This window comes from Hylobates moloch, unplaced genomic scaffold (assembly GCF_009828535.3).
Source record: "Hylobates moloch isolate HMO894 unplaced genomic scaffold, HMol_V3 SCAFFOLD_13, whole genome shotgun sequence".
Taxonomy (NCBI): Eukaryota; Metazoa; Chordata; class Mammalia; order Primates; family Hylobatidae; genus Hylobates; species Hylobates moloch.
This window is the reverse complement of record NW_026652288.1, coordinates 72120258-72147580: the sequence shown is the minus strand read 5'-3', so window position 1 is coordinate 72147580 and position 27323 is coordinate 72120258. Positions and strand designations below refer to the sequence as shown.

Here is a 27323-nt window from a genome sequence, read left to right as displayed (position 1 = left end):
CTTTCAACCAAGAAGTTTCAATACTTAAGACAGCATCAAAATGAGTAAGACTAAACAAATGAGTAAGACTAAATAAGGTTAGTGGGAAACTATTTTTCAGTGGGAAGATTATAAAAGTACTTAAATAACATTAACAATTCTTTGGAAAATTGCGTAAGATACTTTCTCATGTAAATATGACACCGATGCAACCATTTCAAACACATGAAAAAGGGCGAGAATGGCTTTATTTTCATGCTTTAAAATATCTTGACATGGAAGATGTAAACATAGACCACCAATGAGAACTTGCTTTGGTCAATCTTACCTTTGAAGAACTAGGACAAGCCATTCCTACTAGGCCACCACCAAAGACAGGATATGGCTTTCAGATCCACAATTTTAACAAAACATGCAGACAGAAAAGAAGCCACTATAGAAAATTTAGGCCTTTATTCATAATTTCAAAATTGGAAAGTCTAATATTAAAAAAAAGAAAAATGTTCCACAAAGTGGCACTTGCTCAATCTCTTTATTTAGTGGCACTCATAGAATGAATGAATTAGCTCTTACTTGCGGCATACTTAGTAAGTCTGATCTTGCTTATAGAAATTGGATCTTAATACTTCATTCTCAGAATACTTTAAAACGTAAGCCACAGTTTTTCTTTCAAGGATGTGGAAAGCATTCCTCATTCAAATCTGATTAATGGTTTTATAAAGTATGTACCTCATTTTTATTAGCCATATCTTCATGCTGGATTCTAATATTCTTTTTGATGGTGATGTGTTCAACGACAGAAACTTATAGAGAGAAAATTCCTTCTCAATTTATAAACAAAAATTTTAAAAGCAGCATTTTTGATGTGGTAGGAAGATATTTATGACAAAAGCAGCTACCGCCCTAAACTGGCAAAAACAACAAAAGAACAAATTGTTATTTAACCTTTAAAGAGTCTCTATTTGCTATAAATCTACAAATATTTTAAATATATTTCCTCCTACTGCAATAAAAATTAAGATAACTCTCTGTTTAACAGCTTTTGAAGAGTTAATTTTATAAGGAAATAAAAAAGATTGACTTGCCTCCTGAATGTCCAGTGATAAACTGAACCCTAATTTCCCTACAAGAACATAAAAATGATGTAAAGTGAATCAAAGTATGTAACAATATTAAAAATGCTTCTTCGTATGGTCTTTCACTAAAATAATCAACGTAAAAATAATGTAAAAATGTGTTTTTCTTGAAGATTTAGTGAACATTCAAGGAATCACAATTTTTGAGCTTTTACATCCAGAGTACTATACTATGTGAAAATACTACAGTGCCTCATACGAAAAAGCACAGTGATAAAATTCCACATGTAAAATAGCCTAAATATCAATAATAATTACATTCTCCATAATCTTTTCTTATCTAAAACTTCAAAGCTATCCATCTCTTTTAGTGGTTTGAGTGAGCACTCAAAACAATCATGTTTATTCAGGTTTAAAACTAAATTTCTCCTCTTGAAATCTGGAGGCATAGATAGTAGAGACACTTAAGGTAATTCTGTCCAACTTCTTAAGCCCATGTATGTGGAAATAGTCTACAACATCTCATTATGTCATCATTGATGCACCTTCTTCACCAGTGGCATCTTGGGAAATATGAAGGTCTTCAAGCATCTCAGCCAGACTAATTCGAGGTGCTCCTTCATCATCTGTGTCACTTTCCACAGGGATGGCTGAATCTAAAAAAATACAAAGAGAATAAAATAAATACAAATTATTTATATGTATACAAAGTATTAAGTATATTTGAAAATATACAAATATCTACCTTCTTTATCATTATTATTATGTAACTATATTGTATCAGAAGCTCTTGCCTCTTACGGCAGTCATTCAAATTATATTCACTAAACAAACGAACTGAGTAACTGTATGAATATACTTCCACCACTATAGGAGTGAGCAACTTAAGAGATCAAGCTAGAATGCAAATAATATTAACTGTAATATACAAAATAGTATTTTGTTAAGTTTTATTTATTGTTTTCCAAGTTTTTTTGTAGAAATGTGACTAGAGTAGATGAAAAAACAATTGAAGACATTTATGAGAATCAAAGCTTAAGATACCAAAATATTCATACTAGGAACTATACTTATATACAGAACAAATGACTTAAACACTCCTAGAACACCAACCTCTGTAAATGTTGACATTTTTTCTAATTGCCTCATCTTCTTCAAGATCTTCAAGAAAATCTTGGTATTGCCTTTAAATAAACATTTAAACATTTCATCACCAAAAATATACAGTTATATTTTCTTCATTTAAGGACTTTCATTTTAAGGACTATGTAGACATACTGCTGTTTCCCACTCACATTTCATGAAACAATTTTATATAAACTCTCAGTTTTTTTAGACATCGGCGTCTTCACCATCATTAAAGCCACTTTTTGAATCATCCAATAAACTGTTTTAGAACATTGTCTTCATTTCTGCTTAAAATTATTTGAGAAATAACACATTTGGCATCAATGAGCTGTTTCCTTTTTATCTCAAGCCATAAGTACTCATCTGCTATTTGTGATATTCATAATGTAATTATTTATTATAAAGCCATGTGCCACATACTCTATGATGCTCACACAACAAAATCACCTAATGATGCATTTCTCAGAAGGTATGCCCATTGTGAAGCAAAGTATGACTATATTTTAACTTTTCAAATGAATTGTTTACATTAACACTACAATTATTAGGTCATAAACCAGGAAATAATTACTAAATCTGTGTTAAATGTCTTTACATCATCTTATACTGATTCCATTAATACCTTGATAAGAATCCAAGATTATAATTGAGTGCAAGGATCAATTGTGTGATGCCTATTTCTTTACAACATAAAAAGTATTTATCATAAAGATTTCCTTTGAGACAACATAAGAGATTTAAAGAAAAGCAAGACCTTTCATCATCTGTATCCATGTTTTCTCTCTCTCTTGCAAGCTCTTTCAATTTCCAGTTTCTACGACGCTGACGTTTAGTCCGGTCATAGCTCTTCTTGATTAATACCTGCAAGATAAATATTTGTAAAGTTACAAAGAATGGGAACTATACAGTGAGGCCACAAAATTCAATAAAGCTAAAAAATGACCAAACTAATCACACTGGTTACACCTCAGGAGAAAGGAGAAGGGATGGAGAGAGTGTCAAGAGGACTTTTATTTTTCTCCATGTATTTAACTTCTTATGAGAATGGATTCAAGCATCATTTGTATAATTGTTAAAATTTACTAAAATTTTTCAGTGACTGAATACTGTTTTTCTTAATAACAAAAACTGTAGTTTTCTTTTAACTCAAACTTCAGTTTTCAGCTACCATTCGTATAAATCATTCTGAATATCACAAGTAGATACTTTTTCTTTCTCTTATTCCCACCAATAAACATTTACAGAACTACATATAACTTTCACAACAATGTATCTTAGAATGCTTGTTTAATAAATTATAGAATGAAAATAATTTTACAAAATACAAAATCTTCTAAGATTGCCATGATCTCCTCTTATGACCTTGTTAGAAATACCTATTTAGACTTACACTCCAACCACGCTGTTATTCCTCATTTATCAACTAATAAAAGCACAACTGGGCAGGTGGTCGGAGTCCTGGATTTGTCATGGCTCTATTTTTTTTGCTCACTGCTAAAGAAATCAATGTTTATTCTAAAAGATTAAGCAAGTATAGAAGACGGTCTTTCGCACTAATTTCATTCACTGTTTCTCATGATTCTTAACCTCATGATGTTAGAACTTAACAGATTTTTCAGAATTAATAGTTTTTTTCCAAGGCTTGATACTGTGAAGATTATTTTTCACTGATATTTTATTCAGCTTTGAATAACAGCCTTAACTCAAAATGCCTTCTTAACTGAACAATGTATGTGAAACGAAGTGAGCCTAATAAAAATGAACCTGAATAAATGCTAAATGTCATCATTTTTAGCTGCAAATTTATTTATCTTTTGGAGACGGAATCTCGCTCTGTCACCCAGGCTGGAATGCAGTGGCATGATCTTGGCTCACTGCAACCTCCACTTCCCAGGTTCAAGCAATTCTCCTGCCTCAGCCTCCTAAGTAGCTGGGACTACAGGTGCATGCCACCACGCCTGGCTAATTTTTTGTATTTTAGTAAAGATGGGGTTTCACCGTGTTTTCCAGGCTGGTATCGAACTCTTGAGCTCCAGCAATCCACCCACCTCAGCCTCCCAGAGTGCTAGGATTACAGGTGTGAGCCACTGCACCTGGCTAAATTTATTTTTGCTCTACAGATAATATCAGGTATTTTGATAGAGAATGAAAATGTGATTAGAAAAGGAACAAAAAATCACAATAAATCTTGGATTTACCCCACCAAGAAAAATTATTTAAAATGAAGCCAGGCATGATAGGTGACACCTGTAATCCCAGCTACTTGAGAGGCTGAGGTGGGAGGATCACTTGAAGCCAGGAGTTCGAGACCAGCCTGAGCAACATAACAAGACCCTGTCTCTACAAAACGTGTTTTAAACATTAGCTGGGAGTGGTGGCATGTGCCTGTAGTCTCAGCTACTCAGGAGGCTGAGGTGGGAGGATTACTTGAGCTCAGAATTTTGAGCTGCAGTGAGTGATCATGACACTGCATACAAGCCTGGGCAATAAAGCAAGACTCCCGTTTCTTTTTTTTTTTTTGAGACCAAGTTTTGTTCTTGTTGCCCAGGCTGGAGTGCAACGGCGCGATCTCAGCTTACCACAACCTCCACCTCCCGGGTTCAGGCAATTCTCCTGCCTCAGCCTCCCGAGTAGCTGGGATTACAAGCATGCACCACCACGCCTGGCTAATTTTTTCGTATTTTTAATAGAGACAGGGTTTCTCCATGTTGGTCAGGCTGGTCTCGAACTCCCGACCTCAGGTGATCCACCTGCCTAGGCCTCCCAAAGTGCTGGGATTACAGGCTTGAGCCACCGCACCCAGCCTCCTGTTTCTTAAAAAAAAAAAAAAAAAATGAAGACTTTTGCTATTATACCTTATCTGCAGTTTCAGAAATCTCTAAATTGATTTGTTATTTTCAAAAGTGTGAACTCCTACCTCTTACCCCTAAGTTACATTCACCCTCTTTAACACAGGAAAAAAGGGAAAAATCTAATGCCTTACCACATCTGGAACTCTATCTGAGTTCATTTTGTTGACATGCTCATCATTTAAGTTACAGTTGGCCAAATCAAACCTGAAATGTAAACAATGAAAAACTTAGTGACCATTTACTCTTTGTGTGTAACTTTTTATTTTATGGATATCACCTAAAACTTCCTAAAAATCAAACATTTAATATGCTTCCCACTTTAAAAGTTCGGTCATTTATTACACAATGAACATGCTTCTGTAGATGCTGGTAAAGACAATAAGGAACTCTGAGTTTCACTTATAATCAATTATTGTCCACCTTGCCATACATTTGTAAAAGCAAAACAGACATATCAGTCCAACTTTAGAATTCAATTAGATGCTTCCTTCTAGTTTATTTTAAACAAAACAAAAAAACCCTCATTCTCTAGTAAAAGAAACTGAAATCCTAAAAGCAAAAGTAATATTTGAGGGTTTAATCACACACTCACTGATAAGCTCTGATTCAGAAAGAACTGACCTATGCCTTTACAAGCCCTTTATATATATATAGTTGTCATATCTTAAAAGAGAGTTATCTGAGCAGTAGCAACTGCACAATAAAAAACAATCCTATCTGCAAAAGCAGTTCTAAATACAGATACAACCCCATAACTTCAAGGTTCAATTAACAAAATCTTACAACAAATTACTCTTCAAGATTATAACCAAAATGGAGTAACTATGGGCTTCTGTCCAACCCAGTTTAATTTAGTTGTCAACAATAAAATGAGTTCTAAGGCTCCTAAGAACCCCTTCGATCTGTTTAGAATAAATGATGTTAGTATTTTAGGTAGTTTTGCTGGTTCCCAAAGAAAATTTGCAATCCTAATTGGCAGTTTAAAATATGAAATAATACAAACCCTAACACCAGGTCTCCGGGATTTAGAAGATGTCCCAAATGAGTACGACAAAAATACTGTTTATCTGTATTCATTTCAGATGTCTTCTGTACCCAGACTTCCCCAAGGGTATGCTTAAGAGGAAAGAAAATGTATTCTTCAATAATCTAAACGTAACTCTAAAAGCATCTCAGAGAAAAGTTAAATACAACATTGATTTTTGGTTTTCTAATTTTTAAAGACAGAAAATTTTTTTTTATTTTCCTGATACATGAAACACTGTCAAAATTAACAAATTACTGAATCATGATTATAGAATGACTCACAAGCAATTCATAAAAATAAATCATTGACTCTTTCTAAGATTTTATTCAAGACTTTTATAAAACATTAACAATGTCCCTAAAATATATATATATGTAGAATTTTCAAAAGAAATGTTTTCACAGGAAGATGGGCCAACATAGGCAGAGTGAACAAAATAACTGAAAAGGTAGGGGAATCTTAAAGCAACAAAGTATTCCAAGCAAACTCTTGCTTGACACAAGGGTTCAGAAAACCAGGGTTCAGACAAAACAGCCTAGAAATCCTAGTAGTAAACCACTAGAGAGGCCAAATCTTTATCAAATTAATTTTTAAAGTACCTACTAGTGTAGAGTACAATCATTCATATATATATAAATTATATATATAGATTATATATATATATATAGCAGAAACAACATCCCGATTTTTAAACTAGAAAACTATTAATTCCCTTTCCAACATGCCAACACCTTTAACAACAAAGACAGACCAACTGAAGTGAGATCGAGAGCAAAATACTAAGAGTTATAAATAAAATCAAGGAATCTCAAAATAAAGTTATGAAAAGAATCAAGTGTTCCTTATTGCAGTTGGTCAAAGAAAAAGAAATGAAAAAAATGAAAAGAAATACAGTGGAAGGAGAAACTGAAATAAAAGACAAGTCTCAAACTTAAGAACTGCAAAAGAAAAGTCAATTAACAGGGAGACGACATTTTATTTAACAGGATTTACTTTCTAGCTATTAGACTTCTGCTTGTAAGAAATTTATTAACCTCTTCTAGCTATTTTTTAAAAAACAAGAAAATATAGTATCTGGTTTTATATCTGCCTGAGGGGAAGTGGTACTCTACATTTATTATAAATGAAAAATTTGCCCTAAGTACATTACCTTAATTTTTAAATACAATGTAGAAAGTCATCTGTCTTCCATTTCCATTGATTTTTCCCAAATTATCACAAGTTATCTTTGTCTCAAGAAGCATTATTAGCACGCACACACACACACACACAAAAGGGTACCCTGGGAGTCTCTAGATACTATTTCACAGTAAAAGAAGCCAGACTTTCATCTTTGAAGAAACATTTGATTTCAGATATGGGTTATAAACTACACATGTGATTCTGGAACACCTGAATGCTGTGTTGCACCAGAAATCAAGGATGCTTTCAAAGACTAGGAAAGTCACGTCAAAACAACATAGGAACCATTCTGAAGGGGCTCCCATTGAATAATTTTCGGGCAATATGAGGATTTTTAAAAAAAGAAAGGGCAAGCGCTCATGCTCATTCCTATAAGGGAGGCAGTAGGATCGTTTGAGACCAGCCTGAAAAAACAGTGAGATAGACTCTACAAAAAATTAAAAAACAGACAGGTGTGGCAGCATGCTGAGGTGGTAAGATCACTGGAGCACACAACCTCAAGGTTCCATGACCTATGATCATACCATTGAACTCCAGCTCTGAGAGACAGAGTGAGACCTTGTCTCTTTAAAAAAAAAAAAAAAAAAAGGAAAACAAAAGATGAAGGGAGAGGAGGAGAGAAGAAGAAAACAAAAGAAAATACAGTAAATATATAATACTTACACTTCATGAGATCATAATGATAATCACAAAGAGAGATACCACCTGTACATGTAAGCTAATTTTCACCACTGGAAATGATTCCTAGATCAACTCTTTACTCTAAAAATATTTGCTAAAAGAATAATTTATGCATAGGCCAAGGGAGGTGGCTCACGCCTGTAATCCCAACACTTTGGGAGGCCAAGGCAGGAGGATTGCTTGAGCTCAGGAGTTCGAGACCAGCCTGAGTAACATGGAGACCTTATCTCTACAAAGAAACAAAAAAATTAGCTGGGCATGGTGGCACATACTTGTGGCCCCAGCTACTCAGGAGGCTGAGGCAGGAGGATCACTTGAGCCCAGGAGTTTGAGGCTGCAGTGAGCTATGAAGCCACACCGCACTCCAGCCCAAACAACACGGCAAGATCATGTCTAAAATTAATTAATTAATTAAAGGAATGTATGCAGGCGAGCAATTCAGGAAAGCTACATAGCCCCTAGTTAATAATGAAAAGCTCTTCTTTAAGAATGACAGCTAATAAATGTAGAATAGGAATGGAAAATTCACCATTTTTAAACCCTGAATAAAATAATTAATTTATGGGCAAGAATTATCAACAGATGCTAAAGCCAGAAAAAAAAAGAGATAACAGGAACTCAATACTTGCATATTATTACAGTATCAAGCCACAGATTGCTTGCTGGTCAGAAGGGAAAAAAATCGTAACATTACAATGGAGGAATCTGACTATTACTATGTTAACAAGTGAAACAGTCAAACATTACTCGTCTCTTGATACCATAAAAAGTACACGGCATCATCTCTGAAATATTCTGGCAAGAAAAATTTAACCTAAATGTAACCAAACCTTTAGATCAACTTTCCAGTTTAGAGACACACCACGAACTAGGAAGCTAGTTAAATGGCATCATGAGGAAACAATTAGATAGATTTAGAAGGTGGAGTATTCTACAAGATAAATGCACTAGTTGTCTAAGGAAGTTGGTATCATAACCAATAAAAGAAAAAAGAAGGGGACTATTATTAAAGACTAAAAAGGTATAATAGTCCCATTTAATGAGTGGTCTCCAATTGAATACCTGTTTGAACAAGGCATAAAAGACACTTTTGGGACAAATGAGGAAATCTGAACACAGTAATCCCCCCTTATCCATAGTTTCCCTTTCAAAGGTTTCATCTGCCCACAGTTAATCGCTATCCAAAAACAGATTGCTGGGGTAGAATTAGATAACTTTGAGAAAAAGACTACATTCACACAACTTTTATTACAGTACATTGTTATAATTGGTCTATTTTATTTTATTTTATTTTATTTTATTTTTTTGAGACGGAGTCTCGCTCTGTCACCCAGGCTGGAGTGCAGTGGCGCAATCTCGGCTCACTGCAAGCTCCGCCTCCCGGGTTCACGCCATTCTCCTGCCTCAGCCTCTCCGAGTAGCTGGGACTACAGGCGCCCGCCACCACGCCCAGTTAGTTTTTTGTATTTTCAGTAGAGACGGGGTTTCACTGTGGTCTCGATCTCCTGACCTCGTGATCCACCCACCTCGGCCTCCCAAAGTGCTGGGATTACAAGCGTGAGCCACCGCGCCCGGCCTAATTGGTCTATTTTATTATTAATTATTGTTAATCTCTTACTGTGCCTAATTTATAAATTAAACTTTATCATAGGTATGTATGTATAGGAAAAAACAATATACATAGAGTTTGGTACTACTGTGGGTTGTTTCAAAAATCCACTGGGGGTCTTGGAATGTATCCCCATGGATAAGAGCAGAATACTGTGTAGACTGTATGTTTTATGGGTATGGTAACAACATTTTCATTATGTAGAAAAATATTCCCATGTGTGAGAGATGCACACTGAAGTATTTAGTACTTGGTGGTGACTTTTTAAAAGTCAAGATAATCACGGTCCTCCTCTATAAAAATAAAGCAAAGAAATGCCTTTTTTTTATATAATGGAGTAAACATTTAAAAGATTTTTCCTACACAAAAGAGAATAAATTAACTTAACAGTCTAATAATTTCCACAATGACCACATATTAAAAAGACAAAAAAAAAAAAAAAAAAAGAACTGTTTTCCTAATGAGGCGCTAAGTTTGGATTCCATACTGTGGAATCACCAACAAATTTTTTTTTTAAAGAGGGACTGAAACAATAATAACTGAGGGAAAAAAAAAATACACTGGCAGGCAGGATGTAGCTTACCTTTTTTGATATCATTCCAGCACCTGCAGCACGTTTTATATCTCGGACTATGCTGCATTCCATCACAATAAACTCCTCTAGCTGTTTGGGATGACATAAACTATTGAAAGGGTGACTCCAGAAAGTGCTCCCATCGATATCTGCAACTAAAAATAAGGACAGAACACAAAAACATAAGAAAATTATATATTTCAGAGTCATCAAATGTATTAACTAAGAAGAAACTGGTAGATACCAACTGGAAAGTGGCAGGTCAACAGAACTAGTGTCAACTCACTCCTTAAGGTCATCAATTACCCCTATAAACCAACCCCAAACTTCTCAAAGCACAAGAAAAATATATAAGATGTCAAACATATCTTAAATAGTTACTATAACCAGAATGCCACAGGGCTAAGTGCCTTTTAAATAAGATCAGATCCAATCAGTGGTCATCTTAGCTGCTTAGTGTATGGGAAATAAAGCCTAGTTCTACCAGATAACTAAAGAATGTCCATCCCAATATTGCAAACAGATCTTTAACTTATGAATCCTAATTGATAATGAATGACTTTTCAGAAAAATACCAAAATAAACTCACTTTTTGTATAAAGGAAACTTATATTACAGAAAATACATGAAAAAGATCAAGTAGAAGATACATCCAAATACTAAGATACCTACCAAAATGTGGTCTTCTTTAAAAAATAATTTATTCTATTGACAATGTTAAAAAATGATCTACAGTAATAACAAAATTGGTTAAAATTCATATTCAAACTAAATGTTCCAACGGGCCACAAAAAGCCAAATGTTCCAAAATTTAAAATAACTGCTAGACACCAAATTTTGGCAATGGACTTAAGTAAATAGTCACAAAAATTAGATGAAGTAAATAAGTCAATTTCAGGCTGGACATGGTGGCTCACGCTTGTAATCCCAGCACCTTGAGAGGCCGAGGCGGGCAGATCACGAGGTCACGAGTTCAAGACCAGCCTGGCCAACACAGTGAAACCCCCTCTCTACTAAAAATACAAAAATTAGCTGGGCGTGGTGGCGGGCACCTGTAATCCCAGCTACTTGGGAAGCTGCAGCAGGAGAATCGCTTGAACCTGGGAAGCAGAGATTGCAGTGAGCTGAGATTGCGCCACTGCACACGAGCCTGGGCGATAGAGCTAGACTCCATCTCAAAAACAAACAAAAAAGTCAATTTCAGTAAAAATTAATGGAATAAACCAGTAAATATGTAAAAGTTAACAGAATTGTTTCTTTAAATAAAAAATACAAGAGTAACTAATCAAAGCTTATAATTCCACAGTGTTTTGTATTAAACAATAGCACAAATTTTAACTAATCTTTCAAAACAATATTAGCAAGAACGCTTGAAAAATTAGCAACACGAATTATTACTGCTTGTCATACAGAACAAAATTGTCAAGGCAAATCATTTCCAGAATTTACCTTGTAGGGTGTTTGGATCAATGAGGTGAATGGCACTGGTTACTCGAATACACACACAAATCTGGTTCATATTTCCCAGGCTTTGTGCCAGCTTTGGAGACAGACAGACAACATTATCCTAGGCATAAGAACCAACATTTAGAATGAGGCATATCCTAAATAATAGTCCAATAAACACTCATCAATAAACACCCAATCCAATTGCACTTGACCAACCAAAATGTTATTTTCAATTCTATCAATCAACAAAGAGACTAAAGAAAAGAATCAGACCTTAAGTATGACAGGCATTTTGTCTTAATAAAAACGCTTTAAAAAAAAAAAAATCCTGGCTGAGCACGGTGGCTCGCTCCTGTAATTCCAGCAATCTGGGAGGACAAGGTGAGAGAATTCCTTGAGTCCAGGAGTTCAAGTCTAACCTGGACAACATATGGAGATCCTGTCTCCATACACACACACACACACACACACACACACACACACACACACACACACACATATTTTTTAATTAGCCAAACGTGGTGGCGCATGCCTGTGGGCCTAGCTACTTGGGAGGCTGAGGTGGAATGACAGCCTGGGCCCAGGAAGCCGAGGTTTCAGTGAGTTGAGGTGGTGCCACTGCACTCTAGCCGAAGTGACAGAGCAAAACTGTCTCTCAAAAAAAAAAAAAATATCCAGGGCCTGAATCACCAAGCTATTATTTCCATTTTATTGCAATGTGAATGCCTCTTATCACTCTATATGTTAATACAGTGTACATTCTAAACAGAGTATTATAAACATCAGCATGAGAGTGATTCTATAAATCCACCTGTGACTTCTTTCAATCTCCATTAAAAACAAACTTCAAAGGAACACATTTCTCTTACATGGCTACATGTGCCAACATACAATCAAAAGATTTAAACCCAAAAAAGTCACATGTCTACATTTACATTGGGAGACATGAAGCAGCAACATAATTATCTGTTTTTAAACTGAATTAAAATACAAAAAAGATCTGAGTTATATTTTAAGGTGTATCTATTCACAATCATAACAGCTCTTACAGTCCTTGGTTTTTAATACATGAGTTTCCAAAGATAAACAAATATACTTTTTTACATACTGTAATACATATGTTAATTTTTACATGTGTAAAATTCAGTTACACAAGGCCTAAATATGCCCTCACACCTAAATTCATATTTCTCAAGCTTTGTACCAGGGAAACATTCACTGTTTTAAACCAGAGGTTGGCAAAATGCCACCCTCAGGACAAATCTGACTCACCATCTGTTTTTGTAAATAAAGTTTTACCAGAACATGGCCCTGACATTCCTTTACATATTACTCTTGCTACTTTTGTACAACAGCAAAGCTGAGTAGCTGCAAAAGAGATTATACGACCTGAAGGTTAAAAAATTTACCATCTGGCTCTTTACAGAGAAAGTTTGCTGACCCTATTTTAAGCTATCATTTCATCCCTAGTACATACTATAAAAGAGCAATAGCAGTTTTAAAGCTTTAGAGACACAGACCTGGGTGCAAATCCTAGCTTCATCATTTTGTGATCGTGTAACTTTGGGCAAGTTGTCTAACCTCCTCAAACTTCAATTTACTCATCGTCAAAATGATGTGGCTTACCTCAGTTATTATGAGATGAAAATGAGGTGAGACACTAAAGTATTTAGATTAACCTTCTGTAGAATGGTCACAATAAATAATGGCAGTTATCATTCTTAGTGATTTAATACTGACATATAAATTCTTACATGGCAGAGACCTGTAGTTATACAATCCTCAGTACACAGCCTTCTATATTATAGATGCTCAATAACTATTTATTGAATTTTAATTCATATTTTTTTGAAGCAGGGTTTTATCTTAGTACAATTAAATGAAATAATCTACATTTTAAACGTTTTATTCAGCTTTTGTTTTAAAATCATAAAAATGATTCTATGATCTCATTTTCACATTATCACAATATTCTTTAATTTCTCGCCAAAATTTTGTTTGTACATATTCCACAAAGTGGCTCACTAATATTGATTTTAATGTCATTTCTTTTATTCAATTTCACTGAACTATATGATATAGGCTCATAGAATCACAAATTTTAAATATGGACTTTTATCAACTGTAACCAGGTCTTTTCATTTTAATACACCAAAATAAAAGGCATGTCAATTCATAAATATAAGCATGACTTTTTAAAAAAAATATCTTTTAACATGGCTGAATATGTTAAAAATCACTTAAGGAACTTATTCTAAATTTTTAACCAACCCTAGAGGAAAACCAGGAGCTACAAATCACATATAAGCCAATTAATTACTTGTACTCTTTTACAGATTTGGATTAAATGAAAAAAAAAAGTACCTTGCATATTGGAACAATTTCCACAGAAAAAGTGCTTTTGTAATTGTATGTGTTACTATGGATATCCTGAGAGATCAGTCTTTGTGATGCTTTGTATCTATTAAGAAAAAAGTTAATAGTAATATAAAGACAAAGATCATTAACATGTATGGACTCAGGAATATCAATTTTCATTAAATCAAACCATCATTGTCCAAGGTCTAAAATGGCTTCATGAGGCCTCCTCTGGTAAAACCTAGTGTCCTCCACTTGCATGTCAAAACCTCCACCATTCTGACTAAGCCCTACCTATTTTGAACCTTTTCCACCAAACCTCTAGAACATGTTGTTGGCTAGACCAATCTACTTTCTATATAGCATTATTAAAAGTCACACTAACGCCCACTGCAAGTCTTTGTTCACACTAATAGTACCTTTCAATATAAACTCCAGCTATGAAAATTTCCCAATCTTTGGAGCACAAGTCCTACCACCTCTATGAGTGGGTAGTTAACCCAATATATGCTTCCTGATTGTATAAGTATTTCTACTACGATTTTAAATAAAGGGAAGTTGTCTGAGCCTGAAGAATATATGTGATCCACATCCATTCCCAGGTCCTTAGATTTAGTCACATTCAAGGTTCAGAACATACCTACAGGGAACTGTACACTGAAGAAATTCGACCATCTTCTGAGCATGTTGTTTTGAGGAATAATAAAAATCCAGACCGTCTAAAAAAAAAAAAAAAGCCATATGAAAATAATTATGCAAAATAGGATTCTCCTCTACTAACATGACTATATTATAAATTATATCTGTTTTAAACAAAATCAAATTATTAGAAAACTCTATTGCAGTCACAACAGATTAGAGATATCACTTAAGACTTCTTTGGCAAAAAGACAGACAAAATAAATCAGCAAATGAAAATAAAACTCATAGGCCAGGCGCGGTGGCTCACGCCTGTAATCCCAAAATAAAACTCATAATTCTAATTCTAGAAAAAATAAAACTCAAGGCCGAGGGGGACAGAAAAACAAAGAACAAAGAAAGTTTATGAACAGCTGGGCGCAGTGGCTCATGCCTGTAATCCCAGCACTTTGGGAGGCTGAGCTGGGTGGATTATGAGGTCAGGATATCAAGACCATCCTGGTGAAACCCCGTCTCTACTAGAAATACAAAAAATTAGCCAGATGTGGTGGCATGTGCCAAATCTCAGCTACTCGGGAGGCTGAGGCAGGAGAATCGCTTGAATCCAGTTGGCGGATGTTGCAGTGAGTCCGGATCACAACACTGCACTCCAGCCTGGGTGACAGAGCAAGACTTCATCTCAAAAAAAAAAAAAGAAAGTAAGTTATTTTACGTAATAAATAGAATAATCTACCAAGAAGATAACAGGAAACTATCTGAGATACAGAAAACAAAAACTATTAGAAAAAGAAAAGAAAAAATTAACAAATATTAACACATACAATCATTGTGAAGGACTAGAATAGGACTCTCTCAAAACCAAAATGATCAAATTGACAAAAAAATAGTAACAACTCACAGAACTTGAATAACCAACTATCAAGGTCGAGTTAACTGAGATTATAGAACACAGTTCTAAGAAAGAATACATATTTTTTCAAATATTCATAGAACATTCATTTAAAAATCATGTATTAAGATTTTAAAAAAGAAAAACAATTTCAATAAATCCTAAACAGTAGAAATTACTAAAGACAACATTATCTCGTCACAAAACAGTAGCACTAGAAATCAAGAAAAGAACAGCCAAAAGCAAACCCACCTAGCTGAGAAATATTAAAAGATATTCTTGCAAATAACTCAACTAAATATAATTACCAAAACAGCTAATACTAAAGTTACCCAGAATAGCCAAAACAATTTTGAAGAAAATGAACATTACACATTTAATGTCAAAACTCACTAACTTTAATAAGTATTCAAGACAGCATGGTACTAATATAAGGACAGATATATAGATCAATGGGAGTAGACTTGAGATTCTAGAAATAAACCATTACATTTATAGTCAATAGATCTTTGACAGAAGACCCAAAGCATTCACTGGGGAAAGGACAGAGTTTTCACTGGGATGAAGAATATCCACATAGAAAAATATGAATTTAGACACTTATCTCACACTCTGCACAAAAATTAACTCAAAAGAGTTAGACCTAAATATATAAGACCTAAAACTATGAAACATTTGAAAGAAACTATAGGAGTAAATCTTTATGACCTTGATCAGACAGTTTTTAAGCATAACCCCAAAACCGCAATTAAAAGAAAAAACTTGATAAACTGGACTTCATCAAAATTTAAAACTTTTGCAATTCAAAGGACACCATTAAGACCAGCCAGTGTGAATTTTCTCCTACACACTAGGAGAAAATATGTGCAAACCATATATGCAGTAAGAGACTTGTATCCAGAATATGCTCAACATCGTTAGTCATTAGCAAAATGGAAATTAAAACTACAATGAGATACCACTTCATACCACCCTCTAGAATGGCTATAAACAAAAATATAATAACAAGTGTTGAGGAGGATACAGAGAAATATTGCTGGCAGGAATGTAAAATGGTACAGCCACTTTGAAGCAGTTTGGCAGTTAAACATAAATTTACCATATGACTTGGTAATTCCACACCTAAGTATGTACCCAAAAGAATGAAACAGCTGAGGTGCTTGCTGAGGGCAAATAAAATACGCAATGGGCAGTGGAAAAAGGTAGCTACAAGTACCAACTACAGAACCATTATAGTACTCGGAAGAAAATGTATGATCTTAAATATATTTATTAGAAATTAAAAATAAACTAAGCTTTCAATTAATTAAAACAAAACAAAACTAAATAGAGTTTAAGGAATTAGTGTTAAAAACAAAATTAAGGCCTGTAATCCCAGCACTTGGGAGGCCGAGGCAGGTGGATCACGAGGTCATGAGATCAAGACCATCCTGGCTAACACAGTGAAAACCCGTCTCTACTAAAAAAAATACAAAAAATTAGCCAGGCGTGGTGGCGGGCATCTGTAGACCCAGCTACTCGGGAGCCTGAGGCAGGAGAATGGCGTGAACCCGGGAGGCAGAGCTTGCAGTGAGCCAAGATCGTGCCATTGCACTCCAGCCTGGGTGACAGAACGAGACTCCATCTCAAAAAAAAACCAAAAAACAAAACAAAACAAAAAAACAAAATTAAGAAAAAGATTGTTTAAAATAAAACTAAAAATAGTTTTTTGAAAAAACTAACATAATAGATAAAAGTGGCAGGTCTAAGGTGAGGTGAGTAGAAAAAGAGAAAAAAGATAAACATTAGGAACAATAGAGAGGACATAACTACAGTTACGGATGAGATTTATTTTATTTGTTCAATTTTATACCAAGAATCTAAAAAGCTAGATAAAATGGTTTTTCTTGGAAAATGGTATTAAAATTAACTCAAGGGGTAGAATACCTGAGAGGTGAATATCATAAAAGAAAGTGAAAAGACATCCCCTAGGAGATATCAGATTGGATGGCTTAATGGGCAAGTTCTTTAAAAACTTCTAGAGGTTAATTAAATGCTAGGTAGAAAGAAGGCAAGCTTTCTTTCTAACTCTTTTCAATGTCACTCACATAACTGAGAGCAAGATTGGACAGAAGTATGTATGCATATATATCAAACAGAAACCTCAAGAAATATTATACTTAGTTATGAAACATAAAAAGATAATTATGTTTGACATTAGCAGAAAATTAAAAATTCAGTTTCTCAGTTGCTCTAGCCACATTTCAAGTACTCAACAGCCACACATGGCTAGTGATTATACCATGCTGGACAGTGCAGATAAAGAATTAAGTTTTGTTTTGTTTTGTTTTGTTCTTCTAACAGAAAGTTCTTTTGGACAGTACTAATCCAGATATTATCAGTAAATATAAGATTACTTAGGTATGTTGAAATAAAAATCTGACATCATTTCAAATGCTTTTGAATTTTAACTCACCATGAATCTCTTTGATACGAAGTGTATTCTGATGCATTCCATATTTCAGAATTAACTGTTCCAGATAGTAGAAAGTTTTTTTATGCAAAGTCTAAAATATAAATTATTTGATCAATAAATGCCCCACAAAAAGCCATTTATAGGTATTGGACACACATACCATCTACAGATAGAGCATACTGATTTTTCAAACAATAACAATCTTTAAAGATTATCTATAATGTAATAATGATCTATTTCCAAAGGTGAATGCTTCAGGGACCCAGACTATCCCTGGTACCCACAGGATTTAGAAAGAAGGAAAAGAGGTTTTACTAGCTGTCATATAATTAACAAAGGTGCAATATAAGATGTAAGACTCACTCATCTTCTCTCATTACCTTTTGCCTCACTTGAATCACAGCCTTCCAGAAATCCTTAGCTTCTACTCTATGGCAATCTCCACACATTTGGGACTGAACAACATAATCCACCACAAACACTTGTTGAAGGATAGCACCATTCATCACCTGATAAAGAAAACAATTACACTCCTTCATTCTTTTGGTTTTGTTTAATAACAAATATTTTCTTTAAAAGAAGAACCTTTAATATTTAATTTAAAACTTTTTCCATTAATGCTTTGAGGACATCAATCAAATGTCCTCAAATTTAAAGTCATAAAAACAAGTTATACTGTTTCAAGAACGGTATATAGATTTAATTCCTAAGATTTATTAGATTAGCATTTCAAATTTTCCTTTAGCTGAAGTGGTTGTGAGAATATTCTGTGTACATTTTACATATATATATAATTTTTTTTGAGACAGGGTCTCACTGTGCCTGTTGCCCAGCCTGGAGTGCAGTTGCACGATCTCGGTTCACTGCAACTTCCGCCTCCTGGGCTCAAGTGATTCTCTACCTCAGCCTCCCAAGTAGCACACACCACCATGCCCAGCTAACTTTTGTATTTTTAGTAGAGATGGGGTCTCGAACTCCTGCGCTCAAGTGATCTGCCTACCTTGGCCTCCCAAAGTGCTGGGATCACAGGTGTGAGCCACCACGCCCAGCCCATAGATGTTTACATAGAAAAATCATCCTTAGAAGAAAAAAATAAGGAAATCTTCTCAAAAAAAAAAAATTCCTTAATTTAATGGTTCCCAAACACAGCTGATCAGAAATCACATGGGAACCTTTTTAAATACAGATTGAACATTCCAAATCCAAAAACCCAGAATCATAAATTTCAGCTTCAAAATCTGAAACTTCTTGAGGTTCTAAATGACACTCAAAGAAAATGTTCACTGGAACATTTTGTATTTGAATTAGGGATGTTCAACCAGTTAAGTATAATGCAAAATTCCAAAATCCAAAAAATCCAAAATCTGAAACACTTCTTGTCCCAAGCATTTCAGATAAGGGATACTCAACCTACATATAGATTCCCAGGCCTCACATACAGCGAATTTTTGCTTAAGTTACGATGAGTCATTACAACGATCAGCCAAGTTTGAGAATCAGTACTTTAGCCCATGTTTTTACTTCAGTCCTTTCCTAATAAAAATAACTCTGGAAAAGATCAGTAAGTCTGCTAATCAGAAGCAATGACTACTCTTACTAGTGATCTAATTATTTGTACAGATGCTCAAAAGAAAACAAACAGCTAAAATTGAGTGTACTCTTTTTCTTTTAAGCTGTTGAAGCCATAAAATAACTTATCACTAGGTCCTCATTTTCACTACCTGCACTTTAACCATGCTGAGAAAATTATGTACTGCTTACCTCTTTCTGAATAGTCAGTTTAACTTTAAGTCTCTTAGAATGAGGCTCAGTCCAAACAAAGCCTGCATCTACAAGCCGTACCTTCAATAAAACATAAACAAAAAGAAACATAAGTTCTCACCTGAGAAGAAAAAAAAAAACTAAAGAACAAATCATCAATAAGCAGATTTCATAAGATGCTTAAGGAATCTGTGATCAGCATACTACACACCATCATCACAAAAAAAGATTAATCGTCAGTTATGTAATAATAGCAGCAAATCAAAGGACAACCCAATGACTATATTAATGCAACTGATATAATTTAAGCAAAATTTAAAGTATTTGCATAGGAAAAAAATTCTTTTCCCTTAAAAAAAAAAGTACACTGTCCTTTAAAAGGAAATTATATTTTTTGGAGGAAAACAAAGACCTGGTGACCTCATTATCTATTAGTAACCTCATGAACAAAAGTTTCCACTTGGATTATTCTCTCTATATTCTGTGACTTTTTTTTAAGAAGTGACATTCATTACAGAAGTTTCATGCACTGAATACTAAATCCACAACTATAACTCACTACTAAATCTGCAGCATCTGCATAGGCCAAAAACAGTTTGCTATATGTGAAGATCTGAATATAACTCAAGAACGGCCAGAATGGGTGTTTGGGGAGAAGGGGTGGGTGGGAGAACAAGAATGGAGGCTGCTGTAATAATCTGGGCAGAGATTGTAGATGATCTGAACTGAGAGGCACTGGAAATAACAAAAGCAGATGCAAGGGCTAGTTAGGAGATAAAAATCTGTAAGATTTATCTGCACAGTCCAAGTGATGTAGAAAAAAAATTTGTAAGATTTAATGGTGGATTGGTCGATCCTGGGCCAGCATGGCGGCGCCCATGTAACCCGGTCGGTGCCGCAAAGGGAACGGCGGCCGCGGCGCGGGCCCCGCGGGGATTAGAGGTCACCATGCTGAGGGTCGCGTGGAAGACGCTGAATTTGATTCGGACCCAGGCAGTTACCCAGGCCCTAGTACCTGGGCTGCCGGGCTGTGGGAGCGCCAGGTTCCCTTTCAACCAGTGGGGCGCGCAGCCTCGAAGTCTCCTCCGCCAGGCCGCGCGCGGATATATCATCCGGAAACCAGCCCAGCCTAGGCAGGATGATGACCCACCTCCTTCTACGCTGCTCAAAGACTACCAGAATGTCCCTGGAATTGAGAAGGTTGATGATGTCGTGAAAAGACTCTTGTCTTTGGAAATGGCCAACAAGAAGGAGAAGCTAAAAATCAAGCAAGAAGAGTTGATGAAGAAGATTGTTGCAAACCCGGAGGACACCAGATCCTTGGAGGCTCGAATTATTGCCTTGTCCGTCAAGATCCGCAGTTATGAAGAACACTTGCAGAAACATCGGAAGGACAAAGCCCACAAACGCTATCTGCTGATGAGCATTGACCAGAGGAAAAAGATGCTCAAAAACCTCCGTAACACCAACTATGATGTCTTTGAGACAGGGGGCTGGGGATTGAGTACACCTTCCCCACTCTGTATTACCGAAGAGCCCACTGCCGATTCGTGACCAAGAAGGCTCTGTGCATTCGGGTTTTCCAGGAGACTCAAAAGCTGAAGAAGCAAAGAAGAGCCTTAAAGGCTGCAGCAGCAGCCCAAAAACAAGCAAAGCAGAGGAACCCAGACAGCCCTGCCAAAGCCAGACCAGAGACACTCAAAGACAGCTAATAAATTCTGTTCAATCAAAAAAAAAAAAAAAAAAAAAGATTTAATGGTAACTGGATATGGAAAAGAGGAAGAGAACAGACTCTAGAATGATGCTCAAGTATCTGCTTAGACAACTAGGTAGTACAATTTTTGTGACACAAACAACGGATATAATGAGAAAAAGATGTTACATTTGATTTCAGACATTTCAGTTTAAGACAGTATCTGTGAGATACCCAAGAGGACTTTTCAGTGAACAGTAAGATACAATTGGTCTGGAGATCTATGAAAAAATTTGGGCTGTAGTTAACAGATTTGAGACATATCAGCAGCAGATTATACTTTTATCAAGTACTGTCTGATAAAAAGTAGACTAGCCACTTTTAGTGTAGATGCAAAGATTCAACACACCAGAGTAAAACCCTCCTCATACAACTGGCCTCCCTAAAGCAAAGCCTAGTAGTTAACAAGTGACGCCAGGTACCCACGGTGATAGGCAGATTCCTATTCCTTCAATCTCCATCTGCAGTGGTAAAAAAAAAAAAAAAAAAAAAAAGCCCCAAAGGCACTGAGTAAGACTGATCTTCCCCTCAAGCTCCAACCGTTACCTGCAGGAATGGAGAGTCTCCTTGACATCCTGCTCGGCATTCCCCAACACAACCACTACACCACGTGTCCTCAGACAACCACGACTAATCAACTTTATTAGTCCCTTTCCTTCTTTACCATAGTCCCAGACACCTCAGTCACCCCTCATCTCCCATACTGCAATTTCCATATGGTTATGCATATTCCCTATTCTGTCCCCACCTAACACTCCTCCCCGAATCCTAAAACCCTTCTACTGTGCCCTCCGGAGCTCAACATTCATTAACAATGAAATCTCCTAAATCCTCAACTTTGCTGAACATTCCCTTCACCTTCTAGATCTCCTGATTCTCTCTCTCCCCTGCAGCTATATAAAGTGATGACTGATATTTCTCTCATTTTCTTCCTATCACTGGACCAGGCACCAGACAGGTATCCTCTTTGCTCTTCATTGCTAATTACAGACCATTCTCCTTGTCTCCTCCTCAAACATATCCAGCTCTGAGTCTAAAGTCATTAGACTCTACCACCCACTACTCTCTTTGTTATAGTAATCTATTCATCTTTGTATCACTTGTTTTCATTTCTCAAAAGATTTTAGCTCTGGCTCACCATCACACTTTCCAACAATATTAATACCTAGTGATTTCAATATCCACACAGGTGATCCCCACAATGCCCTGACCTCTCTCTCCATTCTTTGAGTTCTTCTCCCAAAATATTATCCACCTTCCTATCTCAGTCACTCATATGCTTTTATTACCAGTAACTGCAAACCCTCCAAACTATCAATTCCAAATATCCTACTTCCTGACTACCACCTTCCATCTTTCCAGCTTATTTCCTCTAGTTCCTGGGCACCAAAAATCTTTCAAGCTAATATAATGGACAATCCATTCATCCTACCAACTTTATTCCTCATTCCTCCTCACTAGCTTCAAAATCAATAATCAAAATTATTCTCATGTACACACTCAATTTCCTTGTTCCCTCTCTTATTTCACCTTAGCCACTAGGCTAAATTATAAATTTGGTTAAATCCAGTGATCTGCCTGCTCTATGCCTTAACTATGTGGCTGACAGAACTAGAGAAATAGATGCAAACCACAGTGACTAGTCTAAATTTGTAACAGTAACCCTCAACACTGCCCAGCACCATCCAACATTGTCCTGGTGCATTTCCTCTCCAACTGTTCTAGAGGACTATTTCATATCTTCCGCTCTCTCCTCAAACATCTATCTAACAGCTCTTCCCACATAGCTACTGCCCACGCTTCTGTTTTCTCCAGTAAAAAAGAAGGAACCAGAGGAGAATTCCCAGAAGCTCCCACTCAACACCTTCCCTCCTGTTACCACAGATGAATTGTCCATACTCCCATCAAGATCAACCTCTAGAATGCCCCTCTAGAGAGCAGAGATCTTTACTTTGTTCCATGAAATATTACAGCCTCCCAAAATGGTGCTTGGTGAAGAGTAAGTGCTGAATACTTGTTGAATGAAGGAGTGAATTAACAAATAAATGTATTCTTTCACTATGTGCTATATCTCTTTTCCACTTCTTGAGGCCACCCCCCAGCCAATTATTCTTTTCCCTGCAATTTCACAAAAATTTCCCTCCGTACTCTAACACTCCCAGAGAGCTTACAAATAGTTATATATACCATCTTAAGAAATGTGTCCTGGCCAAGCACAGTGGCTCATGCTTGTAATCCCAACACTATGGGAGGCTGAGGCAGGAGGATCGCTTGAGCTCAGGAGTTCAAGACCAGTCTGCGCAACATAGTGAGATCTCTGCTCTATAGGGCCAAAAAGAAAGAGAGAGATCTCATCTCTAGCAAAAATAAAAATCAGCCAGGTGTGGTGGTGCATGTTTGTAGTACCAACTACTTGGGAGGCTGAGGCAGAAAGAAGGATCACCTGAGCCCAGGAGTTTGAGGCTGCAGTGAGCCATGACAGCGCCACTGCACTCTAGCCTGAGCAATAAAGCAAGACCTTATCTCCAAAAAATAAAATAAAAAGACACGTGTCCCTTCCCAAACTTCCCCTTCAACCACTGCCCTATTTCTTTGTTTTCGTTTACAGCAAAACTCAAAAGAATTGTCTATCTTCCTTCTCCCATTTTCATTTCTATTTAAATGACATCTTTACCACCACCACTAAACAGAAATTGCCCATGTAATTAAGGTCGTCCACATTACTAAATCTACAGAACTCATTACTTGACTCATCAACTGCAAACCACATAGCTACTCACTCCTTTCTTCTTAAAACGCTTCCCTTTCCTCCCAGGACATCACACTCGCCCTATTTTCCTCCTACCTCCTAGCAGCTCCTTTCAGTCTCCTTTGCTGATTCCTCCTCATTACCCAATTATTTCTTCCTCATTACCCTTTAAAGGAATGATTCCAGGATTCAGTCCTCCAGTTTCTTTCCTTCTCTATGTAAACTCCTGAAGTAATCTAATCCAATTCGTGACCTTAAACACTGCCTATATCTTAAATTCATTATCTCTAGACTGGACCACTCACTGGCTTATTTATCAACCTGCCTACTCAGTATTTCTACTTAAGTGTCTAGTAGACATCTAAATACCAGTTACAGATGAACTCTGATGTCCCCTACCCAGTGACTTGGCTGCTCAGGTCACGAACAGTGGAAGGCATCCTTAACTCTTCTGTCTCTTACAAAAACACATCCCGCTACATCAGTAAATGTTACTACCTTAAAAATAGATTCAAAATCTGTCCACTTCTTACCACCTCCATTGCTGATCCAAAACCATTTCTCATGATTATTACAAACACTTACACCTTTACCTCCCTTAAGTCCATTCTAAAAACAGCAGCCAGAGGAATACTAATAAGTCACGTCATCTCACTACTCTGCCCTTCACCCTCTATACTCCTTACACTCAGAGTAAGAAACAGCCCCTATAAGGGACTACAAGGCCAGACATACTGTGGCCTTCCATGACTTTTCTGGACTCTATCCCCAACTACTTTTCCCCTCACCACTCCATTCTATTCACACAAGTAAGCTCTTGCTTTTGATCTCTACATTTGTTTTCTTTACCCCTAATGCTCTTCTTCCAGATTTCTGCACAGCTTCCTCCCTTACCATCTTTAATGTTTACTCAAATGTCACCCTATCAGTGAGACCTCCCCTAAACACCCTTACTTTAAATTTCAACTCTTCCATGCACAGTTCTTATCCTCTTCCTAGCTCCTTTCTCCACGGAATATACCTTTTAATATACCATGTAATATATCTACCTATTTTGATCATTGCATACTAACATGCTGCTCCACACTGGCATGTTAGTGTGCAATTAGAATATATGCTTTCTAAGACAGGGATTGTCTTATTCACTGCCATATCCCCAACACCAAAAGCAGTTTGGCACAGAGTTGGTACTTAATAAACATCTGATGAATTAATTAATGAACTGTTAAGACTCACTAGACATTTGACAAAAGCCCCAACTATAAAAGCAAAAAACCAAGATACACAAAAAACTCACTTCATAAAAAAAACAGAGACAAATGAGGGAACAGAAGGAAACAAACAAAAGAAGTCCTATTATCAAAATCTTCTTCAGAAAAACTTAAAATGCATCAAGAACATGAAAGACTCTGGAACTTAAAAACATTACTACTGGAAAAAAACAATTCATTAGAAAGATCGGAAGATAAAGCAAAAATCACCAAGAACAGAGGGGAGCAAAAAAAAACCAATAAGGCTTTTTAAAATATGAAGGGAAAAAGACAAAGTTTTATGCCAGGAGGGCCAACAAGTGACTCAGAAATTTGTGGGGTTGGCTGGGACCTAGTAGGAAAATAAAGGCAGAAATTTCAAAGAACTATTACATGAAATTTTATTACAGCTTAAAGGAAAATCAGAAAAGTCTTCAATCTGAAAGAGTCAATTTCAATTAAAAACATGGTAGAAGTGAGTCATAAAGCTTAAAACAAAGAAAACTCAAAGTGTCAATCACTTTCAATTTTATATCAGGAAATAAACTGTACTTTAAACAAACTCTTTTTTTTAATACATTTATACACTGACTTTCAGTGACAGGCATAAATATTTTATTTCCAGATCAATAATGACAATAAAAAGAAACCAAATAACATAGCCCTAATATTATTATCTCAATTATGTTTAGTGATGGTTTTACATAAAAATTTCCGTTAAAAAATTACACATGAGGTTCTCGATAAATAACAAATGAAAAAAATTAAATTCTGTCTTTTTAAAGCAAAAAGATATTTTTACTTTTCATAAAAAGAATATATACATAACTTTAAAAAGTCTATGTAGTGGGGTGCTACTGGCAACAATAGTAACATTTAATAGTTGCCTTCCAGGCCAGCATGGTGGCTCACGCCTGTAATCCCAGCACTTTGGGAGGCCAAGGCAGGCAGATCACGAGGTCAGGAGTTCGAGACCAGTCTGGCCAACATAGTGAAACCCTGTCTCTACTAAAAATACAAAAAATTAGCCAGATGTGGTAGTGTGCGCCTGTAATCCCAGCTACTCGGGAGGCTGAGGCAGGAGAATCGTGTGAACCCACGAGGCGGAGGTTGCAGTGAGCCGAGATCACGCCATTGTACTCCAGCCCAGGCAACAGTTCGAGACCCCATCTCAAAAAAAAAAAAAAAAAAAATTCCTTTTGAAAAACCTACTCACAAGAATTTTCTGAAAATGAGACATAATGAAACATAATGAAAACATACCTATAAATACTGATTTTAGCTGTTTAACTTACCTTACTCAGAGGGGCTTTGATTTTTTTCAAGCACAAAGCAAGAAGTTCCCTGGATTCTAAAGCACACTGTATCCAAGTTCCTGGTGGCTGAAAATACCTAAAAGAGAAGATAACATACTGAAATCCAACATCTCTCAGGAAACACAGAAATTTCCATCTGAATATACAGATATAACCCAAATTATCAACCAGGCATAATAAAACCCAAGAATGATATGAAGCAGTTAACTCAAACATATTTTAATGGTTCCAAAACTTTCAACTAGACTAGTAGCTTTAATTAAAAAGGTAAAATTCTGACTGAGAAAGCCAATCTGAAATAACCTACTAAAGTGATCTTATTACTTCAATCACCAAATCACCACTAAAATGTCCAAGAGTCTCTTGAAGCTATGCTCTGAAAAACAGGTGAGAATCATCTCAAAATGGCATTAAAATGGTTTATTATGTACTTCTAAAATGCCTGAGAACTGCTTATTTTTCACAAAAAAAAGGTACATTAGTACCTCACAACACTATGAATCAGCAATAGTTCAGTCTATTCATCTACATTTCAAGTCCTTTTCAAATTTTAAATTGTAAAACAACATTTAAAATGTTAAGTAAAACCAGACTAA

At 36.0% G+C, this 27323-nt stretch overlaps 2 protein-coding genes across 2 annotated transcripts; one reads left to right on the top strand and one right to left on the bottom strand.

Annotated features, from left to right (window-relative positions):
* Window positions 1–417: 417 nt before the first annotated feature.
* NMD3 (NMD3 ribosome export adaptor) lies at window positions 418–26799 on the bottom strand. The gene is made up of 13 exons (XM_032173937.2): window positions 26707–26799; window positions 19660–19740; window positions 18279–18407; window positions 17899–17989; window positions 14556–14634; window positions 13922–14018; window positions 11558–11675; window positions 10118–10263; window positions 6039–6151; window positions 5167–5239; window positions 2938–3044; window positions 2169–2239; window positions 418–1711 (listed from the first exon to the last, which is right to left on the bottom strand). Exons 3-13 carry the CDS (start codon window positions 18402–18404, stop codon window positions 1581–1583), a joined length of 1152 nt encoding a protein of 383 aa, XP_032029828.1. The 5' UTR covers window positions 18405–18407; window positions 19660–19740; window positions 26707–26799; the 3' UTR covers window positions 418–1580.
* On the top strand, window positions 20538–21392 carry LOC116481198 (small ribosomal subunit protein uS15m-like). The gene is given in 2 exon segments (XM_032753260.2): window positions 20538–21145; window positions 21148–21392. Coding segments are annotated over 2 exon segments (762 nt in total). The 5' UTR covers window positions 20538–20607; the 3' UTR covers window positions 21372–21392.
* Window positions 26800–27323: the final 524 nt, after the last annotated feature.